General features: G+C 41.8%; 1 protein-coding gene across 8 annotated transcripts in view; it reads left to right on the plus strand.

Moving 5' to 3' along the window:
- LOC105477237 (Fraser extracellular matrix complex subunit 1) overlaps positions 1 to 16,627 on the plus strand; it is a 488,217-nt gene that overhangs the window by 378,898 nt on the left and 92,692 nt on the right. For 6 of the 8 annotated variants that reach the window (XM_071093546.1, XM_071093541.1, XM_071093547.1 and 3 more), the window contains 7 exons: positions 1,610 to 1,745; positions 5,978 to 6,168; positions 7,189 to 7,342; positions 8,606 to 8,869; positions 10,742 to 10,930; positions 12,380 to 12,499; positions 12,783 to 12,962. In XM_071093546.1, the coding sequence (XP_070949647.1) occupies positions 1,610 to 1,745; positions 5,978 to 6,168; positions 7,189 to 7,342; positions 8,606 to 8,869; positions 10,742 to 10,930; positions 12,380 to 12,499; positions 12,783 to 12,962 (1,234 nt within the window). The remainder of the gene's footprint in view (positions 1 to 1,609; positions 1,746 to 5,977; positions 6,169 to 7,188; positions 7,343 to 8,605; positions 8,870 to 10,741; positions 10,931 to 12,379; positions 12,500 to 12,782; positions 12,963 to 16,627) is intronic. The other 2 variants (XM_071093542.1, XM_071093544.1) reach the window with 2 other exon arrangements.

Below are 16,627 nucleotides of genomic sequence, written 5' to 3' on the forward strand. Positions count from 1 at the left end.
TGCAGAAGATCAAATCATTATATCTACATTATTTAGTCAACAAATATTTATGTACTAGTCACCATGCTAGATGTTGTTAGTATTGGGAATAAAAATTAAAAAAGAATATATCTTTGAAGAGTTTGCAATCAAATGTTGGCAGCAACTAAAACTTGGACAATGTCCCCGAATCACTCCTTTAATCAAGTTAGTACTTAGCACTGTAAATAATACTGACAGTTCCTTTATGGGCAGAGCAATACAATGCATTCTCATCATTGAATACCCAGACATGAGTTCAAGTACCAGTTCTGTTATTCATCAGCTGAGTGACCTCGGACCATACACTTAATCTTTCTTTGCCTCAGTTTCCTTGTCTTTTATATTTTTATTTTATGGTTTGTTTCCTTGTCTTTTTTTAATTCTTTTTTTATTATTTTTTATTTATTTTTAAGAGAGGAGGTTTCACTATGTTGCCCAGGCTGAACTTGAACTCTTGGGCTCAAGCAATCCTCCCACCTCGGCCTCCCTAGAAAGTGAGACTGTGGACCTGTAGTCCCATACCTGGCTCTTGTCTTTAAAATATTATCATTTTCTACTACATAAAGAGTTTCTCTAATGATTAATAAAATTGTATGGAAACCCCCTAGTACAGTACCCAGTTCGTAGTAGGGATTTCACAAAAGTTAATTCACTTTCCTCCCTGCTGTATGTACATACCATAATGCCAAAAACTCAGGCATTTTTCTGGTTTTGTTGAGCAACTGAAAATTCATAAAACTAAGTTATTTCTAAGTTATTTTATTTCATAAAACTAAGTTATTTCTGATATTCCTCCCATTTTTCCATTTTTACATAAAACCTTGGAAAAGCCATTTGGACTGTCCCCATTCCCAGAGTCAGAGTGACCTTCCCCTTTGTAATTTATAGATCTTCCTACAGTTAGCCAAGAGTTGTTCAGGGTGAAATGGCTTGACCATCTCCAGCAGGCTAGAGAAAAACACCAGGCTCAGGTTGCGGGGTTAGCATACAAAATAGAACTCCAAAGGAAAAAAAATCAGTTTGAGCAACTGCTTTTACTTATAGTGATTTATTTTCCTCCTTGACATTAAGATAAGCACTAGCTTTCAGATTTGGTAAACCTTTCTTGCTACACACCTGTAAATATATAATATAAAAGAATAAACAGGACTTTTATTCTGGATGAGAATGCCTAGAGGACACAGTCACCCTCACAGTATCTGCAGGAGAACTGGATCTATCATTCTCTAGCTGTGGGCTTTTGAATGTTGATGTGGAAGGAAGGCAGCCATCCTGGCAGGCAGCTGAACTGAGGTGGGTGATTAGAATGGGCTAGAGCTGCTTTATAACCAGATCCATCATTGAATGAAGTGCAACTTTGAAGGGAGATACAGAAGTCATCACGTCTGACTATAGCTTTGAGAGGCACTAAAAGATTGCCTGGCTTCAGCAACATACACATTCCTCATCTCGTCTGTAGAGGGTCTGCCTCCTCAAAGAAGCGGCATTGGTGCTGGAAGGTCACCCGGGCAGCACTTTACAATCCATCTCTTTTTTATTGTGGTTATGTGAAATTACCAAGGACTCTCTACATTCTTTTCTTTCCTAGGTTGACGAGGGAGGGAGAGCCCCACTCTCATTTCACCATTTTTTTGCTACTGATGATGATGACAACCTCCAGGGAGATGCCATCATTAAACTAAGTGCTCTGCCCAAATATGGCTGCATTGAGAACACAGGAACAGGTACCACTTCCTGTAGAACTGTTCAGGACCTTGAGAGAAGGGAGGGGAGAGGGAGCAGGACCTTGCTTCCAGCTAAACATGGAGACGGAGAACTACAGAGGAGGGGAACCATTTTGAAAAAATGGAAGGAAGGAAGGTTTCATTCATTCACCAAAAATTTGACGAGCATTTTCTGTGTGCTGGGCACTTATTTAAGCACTAGGGATATAACAACAGACAAAACCCCCTCCCTTCACAGTGCCTTCAATCCTGGTTGGGGGGTGGGAGAGACAAATAAAAAACCTAATGAATGAGAAGATTGTGTACGATGTTAGAAGGTGAATAAATCTTATGGAAACAAATAGAGCAGGGAAAGGGGATTTGGAATGCCGGCAATGGGGCAGAACGGCTTGTGGATTACACTCAGAACTGAGTGTCCAGGAAGTAAAAATTCCTGTCCTTTTATTGTGAGGCAGCTGCAGTTTAGTTGAACCATAGCTTCTGTCTCAGCTCCTTCTACATATATGACATGAATTGAAATGCAAGCTTGTCTGTCTGTGACACCCTCTTCCACAGCCCTCCCCTCCACCATCTGCCCTGAACACTCTGGTGGTTATCACAGAGAAGGACAGGCAAGAAGGTATGTACTGTCCGTGGCCCCCTGAGACCTGCTGTGACTGGCAGTTGAGACAGCTCATGGCAGGTTGCTGTGCTGCTTTTCCTGCACGGAGCTGCCTGAGCGCCAGCGCTGGGCTCTAATTGGCATGCAGCTAGCAGCTCCCATGGCGAGGCCATTGACTGCAGGCGTCTGGGGCCAGCATGGGGCCTGGGATTGGAGCCTGGTAACCAGAAATTCACTTAGCAGTAGTCTCATGTTTTCCTGTAGAAGTTTTGAGTCTTTTTCCCACCTTGCCTTTCAACGTGTGCCTCAGATCTGTTTATTGCAGAATTAGGTTTATTTCAACAAATGTTTGTGCTAGATAAAGTGGATGTAAGGATAAGACACAGACTCGTGTGCCTTGAGTGGGAGACAGATAGGAAGACTGACAAATTACAACGAATGAAAAATGCCAGGACAGGGAAAGGAGCAAAGCCCTGAGAGAGTAAGTAGGACAAAGCAATGACTTTTGCTGGGAAGGCAGAAAAGTCTGAGGAAGTGACATTTGAGTTGGGACCTGAAGGGCTAGTAGGAATCACCCTGGGCAGAGGGAAAGTGGCCTTTCTTGCAGAAGGAAGCTCATAGGCGAAGGTGAGAAATGAAAGGATATCTACCCCAACCACCCCTTCTCTCCGTGTGGTTTTTATTAAGCCTTCCTAACATGATTTTATGTCAACCTGGAATACATGGAGGTGCAGAGATATTCCATAGAGAGGACTATCCCCTGGCTTAGAAGTCAAATTTCTGGCAAGCTTCAGTCTCTCTAAAAAGTGGTTCTCAAACTTTAAGGTGCAATAGAATCACCTGGAGGGTTGAAACTGTTGTGAAACAGTTTCCTGGAGCAGCAACCCCAGAGTTCCTGTTTTAGGAGGTTGGTGTGGGCCTGTGAATTTGCATTTCTCACTAGCTCACAGGTGAGGCCATTGCTGCTGGCCCAAGGACCACACTTAGAGAACTGCTGCTCTCCAATAATATTGGTATAAACGTGAAAGGAACAAAAAAGCATTTAGGAGGGCAAAATAATTATCACAAGGTATATTAACTGAAGACCCCATCCCTTGCCCCATGGGAGAGGCTTCTCTGCCTCTGTTTAGAGCTGCGTGTGACTTATGTATAGGAAACTAGCAGCTGGGCACAGTGGCTCAAGTCTGTCATTTCAGCACTTTGGGAGGCCGAGGTGGGAGAATTGCTTGAGTCCATGCATTTGAGACCAGTCTGGGCAACATAGCAAGACCTTGTCTCCACTGAAAAGAATAAAAATTTAAAAATTAGCTGGACGTGGTGGCACATGCCTGTAGTCTCAGCTACTTGGGAGGCTGAGGCAGGAGGATCAGTTGAGCCCAGGAATTTGAGGCTGTGGTGAGCTGTGATTATGCCACTGCACTCCAGCCTGGGCGGCAGAGGGAAACCCTGCCTCAAAAAAGAAAAGAAACTAGCTACCTAAATTCAGAACCTAGGTGATCAGAAAAGTATCTTTTTAAAAACTGTTAAAAGAACCAGTTTTTAGTTTTCACCAAGAGAAGAAAGAGTAATTGTTTTGTTAGGTATGAAATCTAATGGCATGGAGCCTGAATTCATTCAAGACTGGCACAAACAAGACAGGACCCTCCTTGATTCCCTCTGGGTATCGCTATGTTCCAGTGCTATGCAGTAATGGATGTTCACAATGATCGCCTGTGCGCATCAACACCTATTTAATTTGCACATCATATATTCTGTTTAAGAAAGCAGGTAGCACATTAATAAGAATGATTTATGTCAAAAATAGAAGGTAACGTTTTTTAAATGGAAAGGATTGGAGCTTAAAGCTTCAGTGACAGATTCACTTGTTTAATAGCGTGTTCTCCAGTGATTTGAAATGAGGCACTATTACATTTGTGTATACTTTTAGGCATCATTTACTTTACTTAGGCTTTTTATTTTTTTGAGACACGGTCTTGCCCTGTCATCCAGGTCAGAGTGCAATGACATAATCACTACTCACTGTAGCCTCGACCTCCCAGGCTCAAGTGATTCTCCTACCTCAGCCTCCCAAGCATCTGGGACTACAGGCATGCACCATCATGTCCGGCAAATTTTTGGGGGGGTAATTTCTGTAGAGACAGGGTCTCACTATGTTGCCTAGTCTGGTCTTCAAGTCCTGGGCTCAAGCAATCCTCCTGCCTTGGCCTCCCAAAGTGTTGGGATTACAGGCATGAGCCACCTTGCCCAGCTACTACTAAGGTTATTTTTGACTCAAATAAGGAAGCTGCATTTCTCCTATTTAAAGTGATACATTGAAGAAAAAAGTAAAAATTGGAAGGAATTTTAGCCATTCCTTCTGGAAACCCTGAACTGTATATCCTAATGATTATTGAGTCACTGGCCACTTAGACCTCTCTCAGCTTCTGGTGCCTAGAGGAATAAAATCTGAGGGGTAAAATTTAAGAAAATTCATCATTAAAGAAAAAAAATTGTGTTGAGCTCTTCTTTCAAATGATTTCTAATAACTATGACACTGTCTACAATTTAGGAAGTTAATAGCCTTTTAATTTATGATCTGATTTTTGCAAAGGATCATGGAGAAGGGAAGGGGAAAGCCTGTTGCCTTCAGATCTGCTAGCTGTACTTTTCTGTGTTGATGTATATCCAGGGAATGTTTGAAGACACAAAGGTTTTCTTTTTCTCCTCTCTCTAGAATAACATTGTGGTGACAATTTCAAATCAATCAATTAGACTTAAATTAAAATCAAGTAAAAGACAAGACATCTATCATTTCGATATTGCTTACTCTTCCCCTGGGCCTTTTGCAGTGTTGGGGGTTGGGATAAGAAGGGTAATCTGAGCCAGCATTTTCTGTGGAGCTCTGAATGGTAACTGGGCATCTCAGTACCTGAATGGTGGTAGCCAAGTGCCTCAGTGCCTGAATCCCACCTGAGCATCATAGTATCTGAATGGTACCTGTAGCATCACAATAGCCCTGGTGCTCTATCCCAGGGGCTGGGCTCTGACCCATGCAGAGGTTCCCTTAAGAAATTGGGAGGGCCAATGAAAACATGCTGCAGATGTTTCTTCGATTAAAAGATATACAGTTAACACTGCAGATGTTTTTAGATTAAAAGATGTGCATTTGACATTTTCTTATGTAGTGAAAGAGGGTTCCTCGTGCAGGATATGCCAGATAGAATGGTTTTGAAACTGGCTGGAGCTTAAGGTAGAATCTCTGCTTCTGTATTGTCACTTACCCTAGTAACAGATGTTATGATCAGAGACTCCTAATAGAACAACCAGTGGTTCTATGTTATATAAATTATTGTAAGTTTTTTTGCATCTTATCTCATTTGATTCCTTTTGGAAATGGCAGGGCAAGTATATCCATTTATAGATGAGAAATAGTCAGTGAGGAAACAGATCTGACCCAGGCCTTCCAGTTCCTAGTCTTGTGCTTATCCCACTCTCCCAGCTTTATCCTCAAATACATTTTCTTTTTTCTTTCTTTCTTTCTTTCTTTTTTTTTTTTTTTTTTTTGCTGAAAATGATCCCTTGTTTTCTAGTTCAGCCTGGTAAGCAGGAATTGATAGATCAAGGTAAAAATGCTCTCTTGATGTTGATGCAGGTGATCGGTTTGGCCCTGAAACTACCAGTGACCTAGAGGCATCATTTCCTGTTCAAGACGTCCTGGAAAACTACATTTACTACTTTCAGAGTGTTCATGAAAGCATTGAGCCAACCCATGATATTTTTAGTTTTTATGTGAGTGATGGAACCAGTCGTTCAGAAATTCACAGCATCAATATCACCATTGAGGTAAAGTCTTTGGAAGTTGGAAAGGTTGAGCCCTTGACCACAATATTTCATACCATTAGAGAGCTTTCTTTATAGGGACCCAAAAGCAAAGAAGATTGGATTTGACCTTTAACGTTGAAGGTCATTTTTAAAATATAGCCTTCAGGAAACTTGTAGAATTAAGGTTGGCATTTGGAGAAGGCTTGAGTTAGAAATCTAAATTTCCGTTTCAGGATTAAATTTATTTGTTCGGTAGGAAAAATAGTTTGTGAAGGTCAGAGATGCTTTGCCAGTCACGTATTTAAATAAAAACTTTTATGTGTCTATTTTTCTCTGAAATTGTCTTTGGTTCTATATGCGTATTTGCCTTTTCTTATTTTACTGCATTTATTTATTTAATTGTAACATCAAAGAAATGTGTTCCTTGACGTTGTATTTATTCTCTCTCATTTGAGCAACTACACAGGCTTGCTCTACCGAGAGAGAGACACGGGGGAAGGGGAAGATAAATCTCAGAATGAAATACCCTCTGCCTTGGGAAAATAAAATGTAAAGGACCCTCGGCACTCTTAAGGGTCAGTGGTGGAAAGGGGCTGGCACCAGGGCAGGGAGACAGCTTTAGAGACCCACACTTTCAAATATAGTGTCCTTCTACAGGTACTGTGATATGCTTAGCATTTTCTAAGACAGTTCTGAGTTCAATTAGTATGGTCTTTTATCTTCAAAATATATTAATACTTGTACTTGTCAAAGCACATATCCATATTTTTGGTCTAGAAAATATGGTCATTGTACTTATGGAAGATATCTGAGAAAACTTTTAAGAAATGTCCATCAGCTTCTGTTGAAGGGGACATTTTGTTGCCTGGACTTGCTCTCTTTTTCAAACTAAGTATTTTGCTTGGGAAGTAAAGATGGTGACACATTAAATGCTATTTTGGCAGTGAGCATTTCTGTAGCAATGATACTGTCTCTGAATAATGTGCATTTTCTTTCTTCTTAAATATCTGTGTGAGATCTAATAGTTTATGCTTTAATCAGAGGAAGAATGATGAGCCTCCCAGGATGACCTTGCAGCCCCTCCGAGTACAGCTGAGCTCAGGAGTGGTGATAAGCAATTCTTCTTTGAGCCTGCAAGACATGGATACCCCAGATAATGAGCTCATTTTTGCATTGACAAGAAAGCCTGACCACGGTAGGGCACAAACTGCTATGTAAAGCTTCTTAATTGAGATGCCTGATGGGCTATTAGAATAAACACATATATTTCAATTGATTATTTCTTTTCTTTTCCTGTATATGGTACATTCTTTGCATCAAAGTATAATCAAATTCACAGCTGGCTAATATTTTTTGGAGTCCTAGTAGACATCAGTTTTTTAAGAAACCTCAATCCCAATTAATTGGTGTCTCTGAAGTTTTATTTCAGCTGTTTTTCTTTGCTTTTCTATGTAACCTTAAGCCAAAAAGCTTTCAGAGTTTGCCTATTCTCTTCTCAGAGTTCCCATATCCTCTTCTCAGGGTAGACATCACTGTTTGATAATCTCGAGCCATTTTATGTACCCTCGTAGACGCATACTAGATGTCTGTATGAACTTGTACTTTTGCAAAAAAAAAAAAAAAAAAAAGCACTTTTCCTCATTTAAACCAGATGCAAAACCCACGTTTGGGATCTTCTACCTACTTCTTTTTTTTAAGAGCCATCTCCCCAGTTATTGGCTAAAGCTCTGGAATGCAAGTGGTGTGTCTGAATTCATCGTAATGCTCATTGGTATTTTAAAGATTAAATTGTTGCTGTAGATAAAGGGTTAACAGAAAAGACTGTTGGGCATTGTATTTTAGCTTGCTTCCATTCACTTTCACTTTCTTGAATGAAGCACTTTGACTGTCCCGATGTGGTACATGACCCTTGAAAACAGAAATATACGCTTCAATCTAAAGATGCTTAGTGTCTCTCTTAATTGAAAAGGAATTTAAAGCATAGTCCCATCTTTCACTCTAGATGCCCTAAGAGAAAGACAGTGAGTGAAGAGAGTGCTATTTTCACTTTGCAGAAGGAAAAAATAAGATTTAGATAATGAAGTGAGTTTGAATTCATGGAGGAAGATGTGATTTGTAAGTCACTATATTACCACATCCATCTGTGTCTCCTTAAGAGACTTTTAAACTAGGATAAGTGGGACTTTGTCTTTTTTATTTGTATATGAGGCCACAGAGCAGCACCCTGTGCTTATATGTAAAATGCTAAACTGTTGGCACCAAGAGCCTCTGAGGCACTTGACATTCTATCCAGACTCATACTACTTGGAAAAATCAGACAATGTTTTGAATCATATATATATGTGTGTGTGTGTGTGTGTGTGTGTATAATATATGTGTGTGTGTGTATATATATATATACCTACAGGAATGATATATATTCTACCATTGTTTTGTTTTTCTTTACCTCCTTCCTCAGGTCATCTACTCCAGAGGCAAACTGCCTCTGAGCCTCTGGAGAATGGGAGAGTTTTAGCCCAGGGCTCTACCTTCACCTACCAGGACATCCTAACTGGGCTGGTTGGGTATGTGCCTGGTGTCCCTGGCATGGCCGTGGATGAGTTCCAGTTCTCTCTCACTGATGGCCTCCACGTGGACACAGGGAGGATGAAGATCTACATAGAACTGCCTACAAGTGATGCACCTCACTTGGCTATAAACCAAGGCTTACAGCTCTCAGCAGGTACCACAGAAATAAACGAGAGTGGCCATGATTTTTCTATCCTTATTTCTTTTTTGTCCAGTATGCAGTACTTTCTTCCATGTTAGTGATGTGGGTGCATCTTAAAGTAGCTGTTCCATACTTGGGGAGATTGGAGTTTTGGAAAACTCTTATTTTAGGGATACCAAGAATTGTTAGTGACAAATGTGAACTTCTAAAAACCTTTGGACCAGATGCCTAGGTCTGTGAATTTGAGAAAAGGTTGAGAAGAGTTTATAATATTTCCAGGGCCCTCAAAAATCTTAATTTATTCAACTTCTCCTAGGCCCAGGTTTCCTGTAACATTTACTCCCATTCAACAAACCCCATGGAAACAAATAACGAAATATAGCATAATTTTTAAAATGCTTATTTTTTTACAAAATGCATGGAGGGGAAGCTGGGGAACCATGCATTGAAAGTGATTATACAAATAATTGAGAATTATCAGATACGGTATTCTAGGGTTTAACATTCACAATTTTGCTCATGTTTAAGCAACATTGGAGGACCTGTGACAAGTGTTAGTCTTGAACAGTTTGCAGTAGGAAGTTACTTAAGGAGTGGACCTTTTGCCCAGGGTGTCTGCACCTTACTAGAGTTCTGTTGTTTGTCTGTTCTTAGTTTCATGTGTATTTTGCAGTGAAAAATATATGGTATAATAGTATTGGAAAACTTTGTAGTTCTCAAAGGTCTTAAGTATCAAGTCTAGGATTTGACTTTATCCTACTTATAAGCTAATAAACTAGCCTGTTCCTGTTTCATGGATGCTGATAGAAGATACAAGATTCCTCCATCAGAGACACAGCACTCTTGTTACTCATAGCACAGCAGGCAGCATGGGCATCAGCAGGTTTGCATCGGTTCCCTCTGCCATCCCAATCCCACAGGGGTGATGCAGAGGGCCTAGATAGACACTTTCACGTGCAGTAGGATGCGTTACTGAGGGGAATACTGAGCTTGGGGAATTCTCCTTGTTAGAGCAGCAGAATGCAAGTCTTTTTTTTTTTGTCTGAGAGGAAGACATTACCTCATCCCTCAAGGTTGCTCTCTGAGAGATGGCCTGGGTAAAGCATGGTCAGGGCCTTATGTTCTTGGTGTTACCCACCAAGAACATGCAGGGATGTTCACAGCCCATGGCAGATTGTCACTCCAAACACCAGAATGTATTATGCATGAATAACTGGGCTCTACTTTACCGGGATTTACTGTTTTTAACATGATAAAGCAGCTGCATAATAAAGCAAGTGACAAGACCCTGAGAAGAGGAGTTTGCCATTAGCCAAGGCCTTATCTTCATCCCCAACACATGTGCAGTGTCTGGGGCCCAGAGGCTCAGATCTCCTTGCTCCTAACACTCAGCACATCCTCTGTCCTGAGGGATGCTGATTTTCACTACTTGGTCTGAGATGGCAACAAGATATGTTTGAGTTTATGTAAAGCTATTTTTTTCTGATTTGGCGATCCTCAAGATAGTAAAAAAAAAACTAAATCCAAGGAGGTTTCATCATAGATCTAGGAGTTATTTTTGTTACAGAACTGGGAGTTATTCCACAGATCTAGGTACTAACTGATAGGTCACTGAGTCAAAGGAACATGGGAGAGAATGAAAATGGGTCAGAAGGAAAAAAGTGCTTAGGTGTAGACTCAAGGGATGATTAGCAAATTGAAATGTTGGTACTCTTTCACTAGGGAACTTATAACTTATTCAGCTGGAAACTGAGAAGGGCAAGTGCCTGGTACCTAGACCCAATAAACATATGATAATTTGAACTCCAGTCTCCTAAAATCATTTGACATCCCATTCAAAGGAAATGTTGGGGAATAACCTACTCTCTTCCATTCTCTTCCAAGGGTCTGTAGCACACATCACAAAACAGCACTTGAAAGTGACAGATATTGACTCAGATGATCGTCAGGTTATGTACATCATGAAGGAAGATCCTGGCGCAGGGCGCCTGCAGATGGTGAAGCATGGCAACCTGGAGCAAATTTCTGTTAAAGGCCCTGTCCAAAGTTTCACCCAGGCAGACATTAGCCAAGGTCAGCCAGTTATATTCTTCCTACCAGGCTTCTGTAGACTGCACCTACACTAATAAAATGACAGTTAAATGTCTGGTAGTCTGTGGCAATAAACTGTGCACTCTTTGTTTTGAAGAGCTTCATTTGTTCTCTTCCTTGTTTTCTCATTTATTTTTTTTCTTTTTTCTTTTTGAAAAAGGCCTATCTTTCTTGGTTAAAATGTGTGCATACTTTGACTTAGCGTTGATGGCATTTGCAGGTATTATGGAGAGAAAAAGTTATTTTGACTTGCTGTGATGCTAAAAAGTGTATATGAGAGAGAGAGAGAAGGAAAAAAGAAGTGAGTTGGGATGGATTAAGGTGAAAATTATGCCTTCCTTAGGTGAGCAATTTATATCTCTTTTCAGCTCCCCAAAGAGCACAAGTTAATGGACTAAGCAAAATGGAAGGGCATAAATCGGAGCTGCCTGGGGGAAATTACATGGCTCATCCCTCCTGCAGGAAATGCTGATGTAATGTAAAGGCATAAATGTTAAATGCTACGTAGTTACTGTACAGTGCTTTCAGGGATACAAAAGGGAAAAAAAAGTTATATATTGGGGAAAAAAGTAATCCAAAGGCTTATGATTATGTGCAATTCTGTTTAGAAGTGGAAATATACCCCTGCTGATAAGAAACAAGGGTCCTGCCCACACACTAACACCTAAAATTGACAGCAGCTGAATTCTCATTGGACCTGGCTGCACTTTAGTGAAGGGGAGTGGAAGAGGCAAAAGGAAAGTAATTCCTTAATTATTTCATGTGTCGGTGTCTACTTTTAAAAAATAAGACCAGTCCCCTCTTCTCAGAGATTTGGTTATATTTACATAACCAAATTGATAGATGCTTTTAAGTGATGCAGTAGGTTAACAAAAATGTAATACATTTTTGTTGTACTTCTCCCTTTAGATCCTTTTGAGTTCTATATGCAGTTTATTTATTAGTTGGTTGCTATAGCCCATGTTGCTCCATGAACTCAGCAACGAAAAGTGAAGAGTTCTGGGAGAACGTGAGGTGCAGCTCTGTGTCTTCTTGCCCTTGTGATTCGGATATATAATAGGGTCACTCCAGGTGATGTGGGTGTGGTCAGTGCACATTTACACATGGGCAGTTTTGTGGATCTAGTTTTCATGAGATATCCTTAGAGGCTGAGCTGATCTTTCAAAAAGGCTCGGCCTTAACCATGAGAAATGTCACTTGGGGTGATTTTGCTGTGAGAAGGTCTTTGGTTATGAGAAAGTAGATGGTGGGAGAGGAAAAGGAGGAAATGAAAACTTTAGATTAAAATGTCAAAAGCAGTGTCAAAGCGAGGAAGGTGTGAATTGATTCATTGGTGTGAACACCAATTGAATTCCTACCTCTTGCTTCAGAAATAAGGGCAGAAAGCACTAATAGCAAACCTTGATTTTTTTTTTTTTTTCCTTTTTATAGGCCATGTAGAATATAGTCATGGAACAGGAGAACCTGGCGGAAGCTTTGCTTTTAAATTTGATGTGGTTGATGGAGAAGGCAACAGATTGATTGACCAGTCATTTTCCATCAGCGTTCTAGGTAAAGGGACATTTGATTTTCTAATATAAAACTATTTTAGCAGTTCTGAGGTTACATAGTTTACACTTTGTTCACCTCAAGGCTCGAGTCCTTCCCTTTACCTAGCTGGTGTGGAAACTGAAAATTATACCCCCTTTATTGCACAAACCCCTGGCTCCTTGGTGTGCTGTCTAACACACAGGTCTAGAGATGACTTTGATCTTACTTCTTGGCACCAGGCCTAGAATTAAAGAAAGGAGGCTGAGAAGATGCCATTTCAAAGCACTATTTCTGATATTTTCAGAAGACAAATCCCCACCAGTCATCATCACCAATAAAGGACTGGTCTTGGATGAAAACTCAGTAAAGAAAATCACCACCCTGCAGCTGTCGGCCACTGACCAGGACAGTGGCCCTACAGAATTGATCTACAGAATCACCAGACAGCCCCAGCTGGGCCACCTGGAACATGCAACATCACCAGGTAAGTCTATCATCTCTTGATTTATTGAATCAAAACTTAGGCCTTAGTAAGTATTGAGGGCAGCCACATCATGTATCATGTATACCTAGAATCTGCCTTAATTCATATTTATTTTCTGCCTCACTGATTTTGACCATTATGCACTGCCTTGTATTATACTTAGCACACAGCAGGTGCTTAATGATTACTCCCTGAAGGTAAATTAAAAAGTACATGTAAAATTTTCTGTATGCAATCTTGTCTCCATAACTAGATGATAAATTCCTTTAGGGCAAACACTGCATCCTGCTTTTCATCTATACTCCCTTGAGCACTTGTGCAAGGCATTCTGCAGGGCTTAAAAATTCAATCCAGTGAATAGTGAGTGAGCAAGTGTACTGAGCAAGATTCTGGTTTAGCTGCTGTTCAGGAAGTGAAGATGAATGAGATACAATCCTTGCCCTCCAGAGTTCTCTACTGGGTAAGAAAAGGAACCTTTGCACATAACCATAACTCAGGGGAAAATATGGCAGGTGTTTTAAGAAAGGTATAAACATGGTGTTGTAGGAGTTTAAAAATGGGAGAGGCTACATTGGGTGAGAAAGTGCATAGAGGTCGCATTTAAGAGTGCCGTTGGAAGGCAGAGTTTGGGCATACAGAATTTGTATTCTTTCCAGAGACGGGAATAGCATGAGAGGCACATTCAAACAACAAGTAGGCCAATTTAACTGAAGCACATATTCTAAAAATAGTAGGAGATGGGGCTCATGCATAGATTGAGAGTTTATGGAGGATCTTCGAAGCTGGGATAAGTAACCTCTATTTAATTTAATAAGCAATAGTGAGTTACTGTGGAATTTTGAGCAAGGAAGAAAAGTGAAATTCATCAGGTAGTGTCTAACAGGAAGAACTGAAGGAAAGAAAAAGGAGGCAGTGGCAGGGGTTAGAAAACTTTCACATTTGGCCAGGTAGAAGGTAGTGGGGTTTCACCTAGAGCAGCAGCCATGAGAATAGTAACATGAGAATAATGTGAGAGAGAATTCCTGTACCTAGTAAGTACTCAATAGACATTTGTTGGTTGAATGATGGAAGGAAGAAAGGAAGGAATTTCAGGGGAGAACCTGTACAAGTTGGGAGCTGAATGGCTGTGAGTGACAAGAGATATTTTCTGAATAAACAATCTGGAGCCAGGTGCAGTGGCTCACACCTGTAATCCCAGCACTTTGGGAGGCTGAGGTAGGAGGATCTCGCTTAAGTCCAGGAGTTTGAGACCAGCCTGGGCAACATAGTGAGACCCCGTTTCTTTTCTTTTCTTTTTTTTCTTTTTCTTTTTTTTTTTTTTTTTTTGAGATGGAGTCTCGCTCTGTCGCCTAGGCTGGAGTGCAGTGGCGCAATCTCAGCTCACTGCAAGCTCTACCTCCCGGGTTCACGCCTCCCGGGTTCACGCCATTCTACTGCCTCAGCCTACCAAGTAGCTGGGACTACAGGTGCCTGCCACCACACCCAGCTAATTTTTTGTATTTTTAGTAGAGATGGGGTTTCACCTTGTTAGCCAGGATGGTCTCAATCTCCTGACCTCATGATCCGCCTGTCTTGGCCTCCCAAAGTGCTGGGATTACAGGCTTAAGCCACCACGCCCGGCCTCTTTTCTTTTCTTTTCTTTTCTTTTTTTTTCTTTTCTTTTTTTTTAAAAGGCCAGATGTGGTGATGCACATTTGTAGTCATAGCTACTTGGGAGGCTGAGACAGGAGGACTGCTTGAGCCTGGGATTTGAGGCTGCAGTGATCTGTGATTGCGCCACTGCACTGCAGCTTGGTGACAGAGCCAGACCCTATCTCAAAAAAAAAGACAATCTAAAGGTAGAATGATCTTTATTTCTTGGAACATAGAGGCAGTGACAGCATGTTGGAGATTTAGAGCTTCATGGATTCTTTTCATATTTTAGGTTATAGAGTCTTCATTAATTCAACCAGGGAAATGGAAAAACAGGAGAAGTTCCTGCCCTGATTGTACTCACTTTCTAATGCAAGGATTTCAACAGCAAGGAAGCAAACACATATATGCTGTGTCAGATGGTGATGAGTGTCCAGGAGAAGTAAGGGTATTCCCGGGAGAACACAGCAAGCGGGTGAGGGAAGGCCTCTTTAATAATAAGATGACAGTTGAGCAGGCATCTGAAGAAAGCCAGGGAGCTGGCCATGCTGATACAATAAAAAAAAAAAGGACATTCCAGACAGAGGGATCAGCAAATGTCAACATCCTGAGGCGGGTTCCATCAGGCAAATCACGTTCAAGACGTAGCAAGGAGACCAGGGTGGCTGCAGCAGAGTGAATGAAGGGGAGAGTTGGGAGAGATGAGCTTTAAAAGATGGAGGGTGATCAAATGGAGGAAGTGAGGGAGGCAGACCGCATCTGGGTCCAGAGCGATGGTGGAGGAGGGCGTGTTGTACGTGTGGCAGGAGGGCGTACAGAGAGATGGACAAATTGGCTAAAATCCCTAGTGGGAATTAGAGCAGGTCACCTGCCTTTTTGTCTGTAAGTTCCTGGGGGAAGTATGCAGAGCAGCACCCCCAAGACCTTGGCTACTGAGATATTAGATAAAGAATTCATGAGCTAATTGTCTCTGCCAGAATTCTGGAAGGCTGCTGATTGTATCTCTCCAAAGATAAAAGGGCAGACTTGGCTGTTGTGTTAGGCGGCGCATCTCCACCGTGCAGAGCCTTCAAAGGTCTGAGCTTCCGCAAGGCACTACCATTGCCTCCCTGCTGGTCAGTAGCAGTCCCAGCTCTTCCCTGACCCCAGCTGTGTTAAGAGTCCTGTTGGGGAGGCAGGGGCTCCAAATTTGCTTTTTCTGTTTTCACAGCCCTCAGCCTTTCCTGGGCTTAAAATCTGGTGACTGAAACCAAGCCAGCTCTGGTTCAGGAGAGGCCAGTAGGTGATCATGCCTCCTCCTCCTGGAGCAGCGCCCTCCAGAAGTGGAGGGATGCCCTCTACCTGGGATGGTTCCTTCAGGTGCCCTTTTCCGATGGGCTTGACTTCCTAATTCACACCTTTCCCAGTCCCTACCAGGTTTTTTCAATCTGCCTGTTTCCAGTAACTCTGAAGACAGCAGATACAAGGTTCCAGCCCTCTTCTCATTACTCTGAGGCGCCCCTCCCCATGGCTGGTAGAGCATGACTTCTCTGCCCTCCTCATCACCAACCCCATACTGAGCCCCTTCTGTTTCATTTTGCCAGGATTGTCTCCTTCCTTACCTCCCCAGCATGAGAAAATGTTCATGGGGGTGGTTGTTTTTACATGTCAAAAGTCTCCCTTTGGAGGAAGTACATGTTGAATACTCACTGGCCTCCCTGAAGGCCGGTGGCTACAGCTTAGCGAAAAGCAGCAGCACCTCACCCCACTTGTCTCCATGGGTGACGATGGGTTTACCAGAAGTTGGAGTTGAGGGGGGCGGAGGCGGGGGTGGGGGTTCTGTTATTTCCAAGAAGAGCAGAGCAACTTCTAGGCCAGTGTCTGTAGTACGGGGCAAGATATTTATTTGGGGACCAGACGCCTCCTGGAATTATTATTAATCATTGGTGCTGCAGACACCCTCCTGATGATTAACTGGGAAATAGACTTATTTTGATGCTGTCTTGCTTGGTCAGCTGATTATAATTGACTGTCCTCTGTAGAGAGAAAAGGTG

The sequence above is a fragment of the Macaca nemestrina genome, chromosome 3, assembly GCF_043159975.1.
Source record: "Macaca nemestrina isolate mMacNem1 chromosome 3, mMacNem.hap1, whole genome shotgun sequence".
Lineage (NCBI taxonomy): Eukaryota > Metazoa > Chordata > Mammalia > Primates > Cercopithecidae > Macaca > Macaca nemestrina.